This window comes from Eurytemora carolleeae, unplaced genomic scaffold (genome assembly GCF_000591075.1).
Source record: "Eurytemora carolleeae unplaced genomic scaffold, Eaff_2.0 scaffold677, whole genome shotgun sequence".
In the NCBI taxonomy this organism is placed as follows: Eukaryota; Metazoa; Arthropoda; class Copepoda; order Calanoida; family Temoridae; genus Eurytemora; species Eurytemora carolleeae.
Window position 1 is genome coordinate 1 of NW_019396965.1, and position 13,416 is coordinate 13,416.

The window sequence follows — 13,416 nt, forward strand, 5'->3', positions numbered from 1 at the left end:
ATTGTACCTTTAAAGGCTGGTGCTCCTCCAATATTAATTTTGTTTATTGTCCCTTTAAAGGCTGGTGCTCCTCCAATATCAATTTTGTTTATTGTACTTTTAACGGCTGGTGCTCCTCCAATATTAATTTTGTTTATTGTCCCTTTAAAGGCTGGTGCTCCTCCAATATTAATTTTGTTTATTGTCCCTTTAAAGGCTGGTGCTCCTCCAATTCCTCTGTCTGAGAGTTCCTCCTTGATTATTAGAGATAACAGATTCTCACTCAGGTAAAGTTAAAGGGACAGATAAATTATTTTTTTACAAGTTTAAAGGGACTGTTTACGTAATTTCTAGGGATTCCCATTTATAGACCAGATTTACAACGGAACCCTTAAATACTTAATCTGTACTCAGCATGAGTAGGAAGATAATTTCATGTTTCGAAAAAAGAGACTAATTCTGTCAATTTCCTTACTTGTCTTAACAACATATATGAGTAAATACAAAAAACGTTTATAAGGAGACAAAACAAGGATTTCTCAGGCCCTTTTACTCATACAAAGTTTTAAAGGCTACGAAGGATCACTTGTAATTATGGCTTAGTTCCTTTACAAGAACTCGGGAAACAAACTTTAAATTTAAATTTTAGAATATCCATCTAAACTTAAATCAATTTCCCTCCCATGGTTGAAATCATTTAAAATCAAGGGTGGAAACATTTTTAGTTTATTTAACTTGAATGAATGCTTTGTCCGCCATTAATCAATTTATTTGTTTGAAATAAAAAAAAATACTGGTTGCAGATACAATAAACAATGTAAAAATCAGGTTATATAATCCTAATTCAATCCCCTGATAGCCCTTTTCATAGCCTTTATTATTCTCATTCAATTCTTCATTATTACTTCTTTTCCCTTTTCTTATAATACTTTCACCTTCTTACTTTGTTAATATTCTCTTAACTTTTCCAGACTTTCATTTCCTTTCAACTCATTTTTTCATATTTCCCCATTCTCCTCTCCTTACATTACTTTCCTTTCACACTTTTGTCCTAGATTATTCCTTACTTCCCTTTTCCTCACGTTTACTTCCTTCCATCTCATTTCTCCATGATTCCCTTCAACATTTCCCTACCCTACTCCTCCCCTTATACTACCCTGATTTCACCTTTTTATCCTCCTTCATGATTTTTTCTTCCTTTGTTTCTGGCTTTTTCTTCATTCCATTTCTCCATAATTTCCTATTCTTTTCTTTTAACTTTTCCCTTCCCTACTCCTCTCCTACTTTCCATCCCCCCTTTTTAATTTGATTATTCTTTACTTCCTTTTGCAAGGCTTTTACTTCCTTGCACCTCATTTCTTTACTTCCTTGCACCTCATTTCTTTACTTCCTTGCACCTCATTTCTTTACTTCCTTGCACCTCATTTCTTCCCCATCTTTAAACTTTTCTCCTACTTCTTTCCTGCTACTACCTTCATTTCACCCTTTTTCCTTGATTATTCTTTATACTTCTTTTTTCCTGGCTTTTACTTCCTTCCACCTCATTTCTCCAAAATTATTCTTTTTCTTTCACAGAGCTAATTATTTATTTTAAAATGTTTTGCTTTTAAATGGCGAAAATAGTTTTCATACTATAAGAATTTGATTTGTTAAAGGAGTGTTAAAATTTAACACTTAGCTGTTGTACAGTGTATACACCCTTCCCCCATTTCAATTATTTATATTGTTTAACATTGTGTTTAACATGATTAAAGTTTGGACCCCACCCTTCCCACATTGGCACATTGCATTGGGTTTAATTGGTATTATTCAAACCTTTTTTTTTTACTTTAAATGTTTTCCTTAATTATGGATATTTTGGTCTACGTACGTGAAGCCTAGAAAACTGAGGAATAGAAAGAAAGCAACCTGATGTGTATCAGATGTTGTTTTGTGTACACTGTACAAGTTGTGTATTTAATGTTAAACGGACTATTGAAATCTTAACTTGTGTCTAAAAGTCGGCTTCCTATTCCACTGCCTAATGGGTCTCACTTTATGAGATTTAAATTTGATCAAAAGGTTTTGACATTTTGAGCACATAACTTTTATATTTCAGGAGCAGTACAATTGATATGGATTGTTCTGTACTGTATGGTACTGAGTACCCTGTACTGTGGATGAAACAAACTGTAAGTACACATTAATCAAACAATCAATAACACCATTCAAATTTTTGAAAAATAATAGTAAACAAAAGAATATTTTTAATAATTTAAAAATTGCATCAATATTAATTTTGACTATTGCCCTTTAAAGGCTGGTGCTCCAATATTAATTTTGTTTATTGTCCCTTTAAAGACTGTTGCTCCTCCAATATTAATTTTGTTTATTGTCCCTTTAAAGGCATCAATTTCACATTTGTCACAACTTCACGGTGCCTTCTTTCTAAAGATTCTGTTTGTTGTAGAGATTCGGCATCAGAAAGGAACGGAGTTTTGCCACAAACTCAAACTGGTTAATCTTTATTTCTTTGCAACATGATGGTGTAAACCTTTGGTATTTCAAACTTAGATTATTTGATCCAAGGTTATAATGCAAGGAAGGATGTCACAAGCCTGACTTGGGATTCATCTTTTACATAAAAATTCAATGAAATATTCTGGTCATAGGAAACTATTATATGTGAAATATAAAAATTATCAAAATTAAATGCTTTTATCCTCTTCGGATTCCAAACGAACACTGATGCATCTATTCTTGTTTAAAACTTCCGCCCAGAGAGAACTGGTTTCAATATGTACGCAGAGTATACTGCAATTAACTTTCCTTGCATTATAACCTTGATTTGATCTAACTTAGTTCTTAGTTTGAAATATTGCAAAGATATAGGATTTTAACGCATCAGAGTTGTCTGGCAAAAACTAAGTTCCTTTGCTCGAATTTTAATTGCAAGGGTCCAGCTAAATCTAATTGATGAACAAGTAAAATATAAAGATAAAATCTGTTGAATTTAAAATAGTAAAAGTAACAAAATCGTTCAAATTTAACATTTATGCATTTTTTTAATATACTGAAGGATACGGATACAGGGAATTACTAGAAGTGAGCCAACTCCGTAACACCCCCCAATATGCTTTAGTGGGAACAATTTTCAAGGGGTGAGCCATTGCTTCAATGTTTACCCCTGTAGTGTATCCGACCCTGTAGTTTGTTCGCCCCTGTAGTGTATCCGCCCCTGTAGTGTATCCGCCCCTGTAGTGTANTTATTATTATTATTATTATTATTATTATTATTATTATTATTATTATTATTATTATTATTATTATTATTATTATTATTATTATTATTATTATTATTATTATTATTATTATTATTATTATTATTATTATTATTATTATTATTATTATTATTATTATTATTATTATTATTATTATTATTATTATTATTATTATTATTATTATTATTATTATTATTATTATTATTATTATTATTATTATTATTATTATTATTATTATTATTATTATTATTATTATTATTATTATTATTATTATTATTATTATTATTATTATTATTATTATTATTATTATTATTATTATTATTATTATTATTATTATTATTATTATTATTATTATTATTATTATTATTATTATTATTATTATTATTATTATTATTATTATTATTATTATTATTATTATTATTATTATTATTATTATTATTATTATTATTATTATTATTATTATTATTATTATTATTATTATTATTATTATTATTATTATTATTATTATTATTATTATTATTATTATTATTATTATTATTATTATTATTATTATTATTATTATTATTATTATTATTATTATTATTATTATTATTATTATTATTATTATTATTATTATTATTATTATTATTATTATTATTATTATTATTATTATTATTATTATTATTATTATTATTATTATTATTATTATTATTATTATTATTATTATTATTATTATTATTATTATTATTATTATTATTATTATTATTATTATAATAATAATAATAATAATAATAATAATAATAATAATAATAATAATAATTATTATTATTATTATTATTATTATTGTTATTTTTATTATCATTATTATTATTAGTATTATTATAATTATTTTATTACTATTATTAATTTTATCTATCTAGGTATGATACAGCTAGTGCTACCTATACCCTGCAGCTGAAGGATGTCCAGACCTCTGATGAAGGAAGATACGAATGTCAGATTATTGTTGGGATAAATAATAAGGTAAAATTATCAATTAAAGAGGGGGGGTGGGGATCATGAATTTTAAAAAGGGTTTCTGTTCTCAAAATCGATTTGTACTTTTATGTAAAAACAAACTGTGAACAAGATTTAATTTCACAACAAAATTTTTTTTTGACAATGCATATTTTAATTGTTTTAACAAGTTTATGGATTGATTGATTGACTGTTCGGTATATTGATTGATTGATAATTATTTGATTGATTAGGTTACTGAGTCTCTGTACCTGAGAGTGCTTGAACCCCCAGTTATAAATGATAATTCTACAAGAAGGTTAATTTTATCCAATTTCTTAAACTTAGTTTTTGAGATTTTAATTACAAAGTTGTTGTGGATAACTTTATGCTTATTAATACAGTGTTGTTGCGGATGAATTCAATCCTATTATTTAAGTGTTGTTACGGATGAACTTAACCCTATTATTAAAGTATTGTTGAGGATGAATTTAACCCTATTATTACAGTGTTGTTGTGGATAAATTTAACCCTATTATTGAAGTGTTGTTGCGGATGAATTTAACCCTATTATTAAAGTGTTGTTGCGGATGAATTTAACCCTATTACAGTGTTGTTGTGGATGAATTTGACCCTATTATTAAAGTGTTGTTGCGGATGAATTTAACCCTATTACAGTGTTGTTGTGGATGAATTTGACCCTATTATTACAGTGTTGTTGCGGATTAATTTAACCCTATTATTACTGTAATGTTGTGGATGAATTTAACCTTATTATTACAGCGCTGTTGTGGATGAAATTAACCTTATTATTACAGTGTTGTTGTGGATGAATTTATCCCCATTATTACAGTGTTGTTGTGGATGACTTTAACCCTATTATTACAGTGTTATCGTGAATGAATTTAACCCTATTATTACAGAGTTGTTGTGGATGACTTTAACCCTTTTTTTACAGTGTTGTTGTGGATGAATTTAACCTTATTATTACAGTGTTATTGTGAATGAAATTAACCCTATTATTACAGTGTTGTTTTAGATGCATTTAACCCTATTATTACAGTGTTGTTGTGGATGAATTTAACCCTATTATTACAGTGTTGTTGTGGATGAATTTAATCCTGCCACCCTGGAATGTTCTGCCAGGGGGTCGCCCACCCCAAGAATAGAATGGAGAAGGGAAAACAATGCAGTACTGCCAACTGGAGGATTAATCTACAGGTGCAGTACAAGATATCTATATATATATATATATATATATATATATATATATATATCTAAAAACAAAAACAAAAAATCGATATCATTGATTTATTTTAGTTTAGTTTCACCTGAAAACAGAAACATGATATTCAAAAATATTCTGACTTGAGTCCAATATGTCAATTAATATTTATCTTTGTAACCTGATATTTATATATCAAGTTTTGACTATTTATCCAACAGAATTAATAGATTTTAATATCGAAGGTCTACCACATCAGGTTGCAAAGGTATATCGGTCAAAAAAGTCCTATGGCGGGTGTTTGGTTCCTTTAGATTTTTTTTAAACAAAAGTGGAAAATAGGATTTGGAATTGATTTTCAAAAGTTATTTAACGCCAGAATCAATTATTTTATTTTTATCTTTATATTGAATTTCTCATTTTCTATGAATTTGTTTGTATATTTCTACAAATTTCCTTGAATGTCGTTTTTTAATAAAAATTACAGAAAATCTAAAGAAAATCTTTGTGAATGGTGAAAAATTACAAAATCTAAAATATGAAAAAGATTACTTTTTTCGATAATAAGAGTTAATTTTTATTTTCTCAACCTGTTCCTAAACAACTAATTAGCTTACTGTAGAGTTTTTGTTACATTTTTGTCTTTGTTATTTAATAATTTTAAAAAACCGATTCTCAAAACGTATCAACCCAAAAAGATGATTTTAAAAGTCGACTTTGCGATAAAACTCAGAGATTATACAATGTAGAAACGTTACATATGTCTCAAATGAATTCTAAAGAATGTGTCCACAACATTACAGATTCAGTTCAACCACCATACATTGCCGGTCACTCATTTTAAGTATTCATTTTTGGAAATGCGATTTATTTTGATTGATTGATTGATTTGTTTGATTCAGGGGTAACACGTTAAAGATCTACAGTGTGAAGAAGGAGGACAGAGGAACATATTTCTGTGTGGCGGATAACGATGTTGGGAAACCAGCTAAACGAAATGTTGCGCTAGAGGTAACATGTTACAAGATATAGGAAGGAGGGGGGAGGTAAGGAAAATAGGGAAAATAGAGGAAAATTGTGGAAAATAGTTGGGAACAAAATGTATTTACATTTTTTTTAAATAATTAAATTCAAATAGATTAAACTTTTATATTATTGCAGAATTTTTGGTCGAAACTGAACTTCAAGAAAAATATAGGCTTCAGTTTTAGGTTACCCAGTCGGTCTGTGTACTGCAATATACTGCAGAACTCATTAAAAGCTTAGTTCACTCTCAACTAAACGCTGCCATATCTTCGGTCTGAGTTCTGCAATATACTGCAGAACTCACTAAAAGCTTAGTTCACTCTCCACTAAGCGCCACTATATCTTCGGTCTGAGTTCTGCAATATACTGCAGAACTCACCAAAAGCTTAGTTCACTCTCCACTAAGCGCCACTGTATCTTCGGTCTGTGTACTGTAATATACTGCAGAACTCATTAAAAGCTTAGTTCATTCTCCACTAAACACTACTATATCTTCGGTCTGTGTACTGTAATATACTGCAGAACTCACCAAAAGCTTAGTTCACTCTCCACTGAACACTACTATATCTTCGGTCTGTGTACTGCAATATACTGCAGAACTCACCAAAAGCTTAGTTCACTCTCAACTAAACGCTACTAAATCTTCGGTCTGTGTACTGTAATATACTGCAGAACTCACCAAAAGCTTAGTTCACTCTCCACTGAACACTACTATATCTTCGGTCTGAGTTCTGCAATATACTGCAGAACTCACCAAAAGCTTAGTTCACTCTTCACTAAACACTACTATATCTTCGGTCTGTGTTCTGTAATGTACTGCAGAACTCATTAAAAGCTTAGTTCACTCTTCACTAAACACTACTATATCTTCGGTCTGTGTTCTGCAATATACTGCAGAACTCATTAAAAGCTTAGTTCACTCTTCACTAAACTCTACTATATCTTCGGTCTGTGTACTGTAATATACTGCAGAACTCACCAAAAGCTTAGTTCACTCTTCACTAAACGCTACTATATCTTCGGTCTGAGTTCTGCAATATACTGCAGAACTCATTAAAACCTTAGTTCACTCTCCACTAAACACTACTATATCTTCGGTCTGTGTACTGCAATATACTGCAGAACTCACCAAAAGCTTAGTTCACTCTTCACTGAACACTACTATATCTACGGTCTGAGTTCTGCAATATACTGCAGAACTCATTAAAACCTTAGTTCACTCTCCACTGAACACTACTATATCTTCGGTCTGTGTACTGCAATATACTGCAGAACTCATTAAAACCTTAGTTCACTCTTCACTAAACACTACTATATCTTCGGTCTGAGTTCTGCAATATACTGCAGAACTCACCAAAAGCTTAGTTCACTCTCCACTGAACACTACTATATCTACGGTCTGAGTTCTGCAATATACTGCAGAACTCATTAAAAGCTTAGTTCACTCTCCACTAAACACTACTATATCTTCGGTCTGCGTTCTGCAATATACTGCAGAACTCATTAAAAGCTTAGTTCACTCTCCACTAAACACTACTATATCTTCGGTCTGTGTACTGTAATATACTGCAGAACTCACCAAAAGCTTAGTTCACTCTCCACTAAGCGCCACTGTATCTTCGGTCTGTGTTCTGCAATATACTGCAAAACTCACCAAAAGCTTAGTTCACTCTCCACTAAACGCTACTATATCTACGGTCTGTGTTCTGCAATATACTGCAGAACTCACCAAAAGCTTAGTTCACTCTCCACTAAACACTACTATATCTACGGTCTGAGTTCTGCAATATACTGCAGAACTTATTAAAAGCTTAGTTCACTCTCCACTAAACGCTTCTATATCTTCGGTCTGTGTACTGCAATATACTGCAGAACTAATATCTTCGGTCTGAGTTCTGCAATATACTGCAGAACTCATTAAAAGCTTAGGTGTGGGTGTACCCTAAAAAAACTAAAAAATGTTTTTAAAAGTTATTTACAAAAACGATTTTTCTAATGCGAGCTTCTTTTCATTGAATCTGCCATTTAAATATATTTAAACCATTGTATTCATTTACAAAACATTTTCCCACGGTAAATTTCCCCATCTCATCTTTCCTTCATTTCCCCCACCATCCCCTAGCCCTGGGGTGTTTTCCCCATGTTTATTGCCGTATAATCAACCACTGATATCTGCATTATGCAAATAACATATTTCTCTTTTTAACTACTTATTATACAGAGCGTCCCATATGATATTAGATCATCTCCAAGTTTTAACGCCAAAATAAAAGCATAATACTCAAAAAATCTAGCATTTTCCGCAAGCAAATTCTTATAGTAGCCTTATTCAATTTTTCAAAATGATTCATTCTTCTAAAATTATCTGATTAGTCCCGAAAATTGTAATTTTGACCGATTAACGATCTAATATGATGTGGGACACCCTGTACATTATACAGGGAGTCGTCTTTAAACTTTAATATCTATGATAATGATATTGTGGGTGTCAAAAAAATGTAAGATTTTCAAATGCAGTAACTCTATTTTGTGCCTTGAAAAAAAATCAAGGAAATTGGCCTGACTTAATTTTGTTTTATTTAAGATTATCGAAAGGCTAGATGTAGGGATTTATAAATAATTTGTTTTATGAATCATACTTTTAAAATAAGATTGAACACTAAACGCCACAAAGTCGATCTTTTGAGCTGTCTCTCAATTAATATGTTTTGTGTATTTTTATCTAATTATTTTTTACAATTAAAATTGTTTATTCGATCCCTCCTATCCGGCCATGCTCTAATCCCTCCTATCCGGCCTTGCTCTAATCCCTCTCGAACCTCCAGAACGTCCTCCTCATCTACTTCGAATATCAACTAATCCTCCATGTATTCCTTCATCACGCTCCTCCCTTCTGGGCTAATATCCTTACCCTGTGCCAACTCAAACCTTCCCCCTCCCCCTCATTACTAATAAATTTTAAAAAGGGTTTCTGTTCNGAGTAAACAGAGTTTATATATTCATGGAGTATAAATATATAGAGTAAACAGAGTTTATATATTCATGGAGTATAAATATACAGAGTAAACAGAGTTTATATATTCATGGAGTATAAATATACAGAGTAAACAGAGTTTATATATTCATGAAGTATAAATATACAGAGTAAACAGCGTTTATATATTCATGGAGTATAAATGTATAGAGTAAACAGAGTTTATATTTTTATAGAGTATGAATATATAGAGTAAACAAAGTTTATATATTCATAGAGGATCAATATATAGAGAAAACAAAGCTTGTATATTTTCATTGAGTATGAATATACAAACACTCTTTATCTCATGTACACAAACTCCCATAACTTGCGTAATTTACGCAGACGTGATTGAACGTGAGAACATAACACTAGGGAAACCAAACTCTATTTAATATTAGTTTAAGATGAATTAATTATTGAAATAAGGTTTAGAATCAAGGAATAATTAGATTTTATTCTTATAAGTTCTATTCGGTTTTATTCGGTTGTACGCTGTTTTATTGTGTTTTCTCTGTTTTATTCTGTTTTACTCTGTTTTACTCTGTTTTACTCTGTTTTACTCTGTTTTACTCTGTTTTACTGTGTTTTACTCTGTTTTACTCTGTTTTACTCTGTTTTACTCCGTTTTACTCCGTTTTACTCTGTTTTACTCTGTTTTACTCTGTTTTACTCTGTTTTACTCTTATTTACTCTGATTTACTATGATTTACTCTGTTTTAATCTGATGTATTCTGTTTTATTCCATTTTAATCTGTTACTTTCAGCTTTATTTGGTTTTATTCTTCTTTTTTCTTTAAAATCTCCATTCTCATTTACTCGTTTTTTTAGGTTTATTTTGTGTTTCTGTTTTAATATTTAACATTTTATTTCGACTAATGATAACATTTCAAAAAATATTACATGCATACAAACAATATTGTTAAAAAAAATCAATTCAAAATTAAATGTTAAAAAAACATACATACAATACATTAGTTAGGACTTATCTATTCTGTATTCTCATATTCAATCTTCATTATTGTATTATTGTTTTTATTATGTTTTTGTATGATAAATTATATATAAAATGTTTAGGTTGAGTTCCCTCCAACAATTGTTGATGATGTTGTAGACCGGGTTATTGAACAGAGATACGATGAAGCATTTCCTCCTGCAACTATTACTTGGATACATAATGGAATCCAGGTACAGTAAAGGATTAACATTGGACTAGGGTTGGACTAGGGTTGGACTAGGGTTGGACTAGGGTTGGACTAGGGTTGGACTAGAGTTGGACTAGGGTTGGACTAGGGTTGGACTAGGGTTTGAATTGTAATTAGTTTTAACTTTAATAAAGAAAATTGGAATCTGATAATATTAGTTGAACTTAGAATTCTTCTTTCTAATGGAAAAAAATGTCGAAACTTTTTTGGTGGAAAGTTTAAATTTTATGTTACTATAAACCTTCTTTATGATAATATCTCTGAACTATTGTTTAGGTTTTTATTTTGTTTTATATTGTTTTAAATTTACCGTTGTCATTACGAAATAAAGTTAAATCATTTATGTAGTCTTCAACAAGTCTTGGTTTGTTCTTTACATCAAGAAGGAAGTGCGGGAGGGTGGGTTGGCGACCCTCCCCCCTTCATATCAAGACCCTCCCCCCACATTCATTCTCTCGATACCACTGTAAATATGAACATTTACATGGATATGAAATCTGTTCTCTAATCCGTGTGAAAATTCCTGCAAAAACTCAAACTTCCTGAAACCGAGCTCGCTTAGTGCTGATTATCTTTTGTAGGATTTCTACACACAGGGGGCTGAAATTTATATTTCGTAATGGCTGAGGGGGGGGGGGGGCACTTTAAAACTACATTGAGACCCAAGCAACTCTGAGATAGGAAGACGACTTTTAGACTTTAGTTATGGCTTTTAAGGAATTCTTTAGATTTATTTTAGATTGTTAACAATTAAAATGAATCTAGCCTCTGATATTTTAGAGATCTGTCAATGACCGAGATTTCGCTTTGTACAAGGGTATTGGAGTTGAGGGGTCAATATCCTCTACTCTTAAAATCAAGGTAAACAAAACAAGACAATTCAAAACCTTGACTTTTGTTACTCCATTCAAACCCCCGACTTTCTGTTGATTTGGTTGAATTTATCCAAAACCTGACATTTGGTTGACTTTATCCAAACCTGACGTTTGGTTGACTTTATCTAAAACCTTACATTTGGTTGATTTTATCCATAACCTGAAGTTTGGTTGACTTTTTCCATAACCTGACGTTTGGTTGACTTTATCCAAAACCTGACGTTTGGTTGACTTTATCCATAACCTGACGTTTGGTTAAGTTTATCTAAATGACGTTTGGTTGAATTTATCCAAAACCTGAAGTTTTGTTGGCTTTATTAAAATCTAACAAAAGATTATTGACTTATTTCGTTTCTCGATATAGATCAGGAAAACTGACATCCATCAACTTGAAATTTTTTAAAATTATGAACATAAAGAAAATAAACAAATCCTACAGGTTCAGTTGTAACCTAAAAATATTATGTAGTATCATTATTATTGTTTAAATATGTTTAAATATTCTAATTATTAAGTCGCTAACTGATGAACTTGTTGGAAACTATGTCTGCAAGGCTGCAAATAAACTTGGGTCTGCAGACACAGGATTTAAGGTAGATATTTAGTATCATCATCATCATCATCATCATAATCATTATTATCTTCAATGCCTTTTTTTGTCATCATCGTGATATTTACAATATAACTTTTGAAAAAATTTATCCAATTTTTGATTAAAATATTAAAATATTTGGTTTTTCGCCCTTAAAATTTGTTCTAAAAAAAAATATTTAGAAAAATTGTATTGTTATCATAATTTTTATCTCCACTGTTCTGATCAACTTAATTAAATGTAAAAGGAATTGAGTATTAATAGTTTGAAATATCTAAGGTCTACGACATTGGGTTACACAAATATAGAGATTAGAAAATCAGACTTTGTGGCAAAAACTCAACTCCTTTGACTATAATCTCTTTAAACTACAGAACTAGATATTTTTATTGTATTTTTCTCTGTTACAGGTTGTAAGAGGATATCAGACTAACTGTGACGTAGGAAACTGTGATTACAATTCCTACTCAAGAGTTCTTCCATCCTTCATCCTTACTTCCTTCCTTCTGTCTCCTCTTTTCTTCTAATCATCCCTTCCCTTTCTACTTCCTTCCTTCTGTCTCCTCTTTTCTACTAATCATCCCTTCCCTTCCTATTTACTTCCTTCCTTCTTACTCCTCGTTTCTTATAATCATTCCTTCCCTTCCCTTTCTACTTGCTTCCTTCTGTCTTCTCTTTTCTACTAATCATTCCTTCCATTACCTTTTTACTTCCTTCCTTCTGTGTCCGCTTTTCTACTAATCATTCCTTCCTTTCCCTTTCTAATGCCTTCCTTCTCTCTCCTCTTTTTTACTAATCATTCCTTCCCTTCCCTTCTCTATATTAAAGCATTCCATACATTATCCTACATCCTTATGCACTTCCTTCTTCCTTTCATTCTCAAGTCAATTTCACTTATCCCCCTTCAACCCTTTCTCAAGAACATTTTTGAAACAAGAGAATAAAATCCAAAATAAAATACATGATCCAACATGAAAGACTGCTGTATAAGTGATACAAATCTAAAATGATATCCAGTGAACAAAAGACGACATTTAGTGACGAAATTATAAATATATGTGAAATCAGCAATCAGTGTCTGATTTCTTAGCTGTGGTTCTTTGTACATTGTTGTTTAAATATACAATTGATAAAAAGCTTCAACTTTATTTTACCTTACTAAACTTTACTAAATGGAATTTTATAAACTGAACGGGGTCCAACCTACAGCACAATGTTCTACTACTGTAGATATTAAGAGCTGTATATATATCTATATTATAT

General features: G+C 30.5%; 1 protein-coding gene and 1 long non-coding RNA gene across 2 annotated transcripts; both read left to right on the forward strand.

Annotated features, from left to right (window-relative positions):
• Nucleotides 1–195: 195 nt before the first annotated feature.
• Nucleotides 196–12,680, forward strand: LOC111710579 (lachesin; the record flags this gene model as incomplete). The annotated part of the gene is made up of 9 exons (XM_023484687.1): nucleotides 196–266; nucleotides 4,139–4,241; nucleotides 4,469–4,533; nucleotides 5,313–5,435; nucleotides 6,342–6,450; nucleotides 10,559–10,669; nucleotides 11,467–11,547; nucleotides 12,077–12,154; nucleotides 12,564–12,680. Coding segments are annotated over 9 exons (858 nt in total), but the record flags the coding sequence as incomplete, so codon positions are not given.
• LOC111710590 (uncharacterized) lies at nucleotides 10,616–13,296 on the forward strand. The gene is made up of 4 exons (XR_002767085.1): nucleotides 10,616–10,669; nucleotides 11,467–11,547; nucleotides 12,077–12,154; nucleotides 12,564–13,296. It is a non-coding gene; the product is annotated as an uncharacterized LOC111710590 (long non-coding RNA).
• Nucleotides 13,297–13,416: the final 120 nt, after the last annotated feature.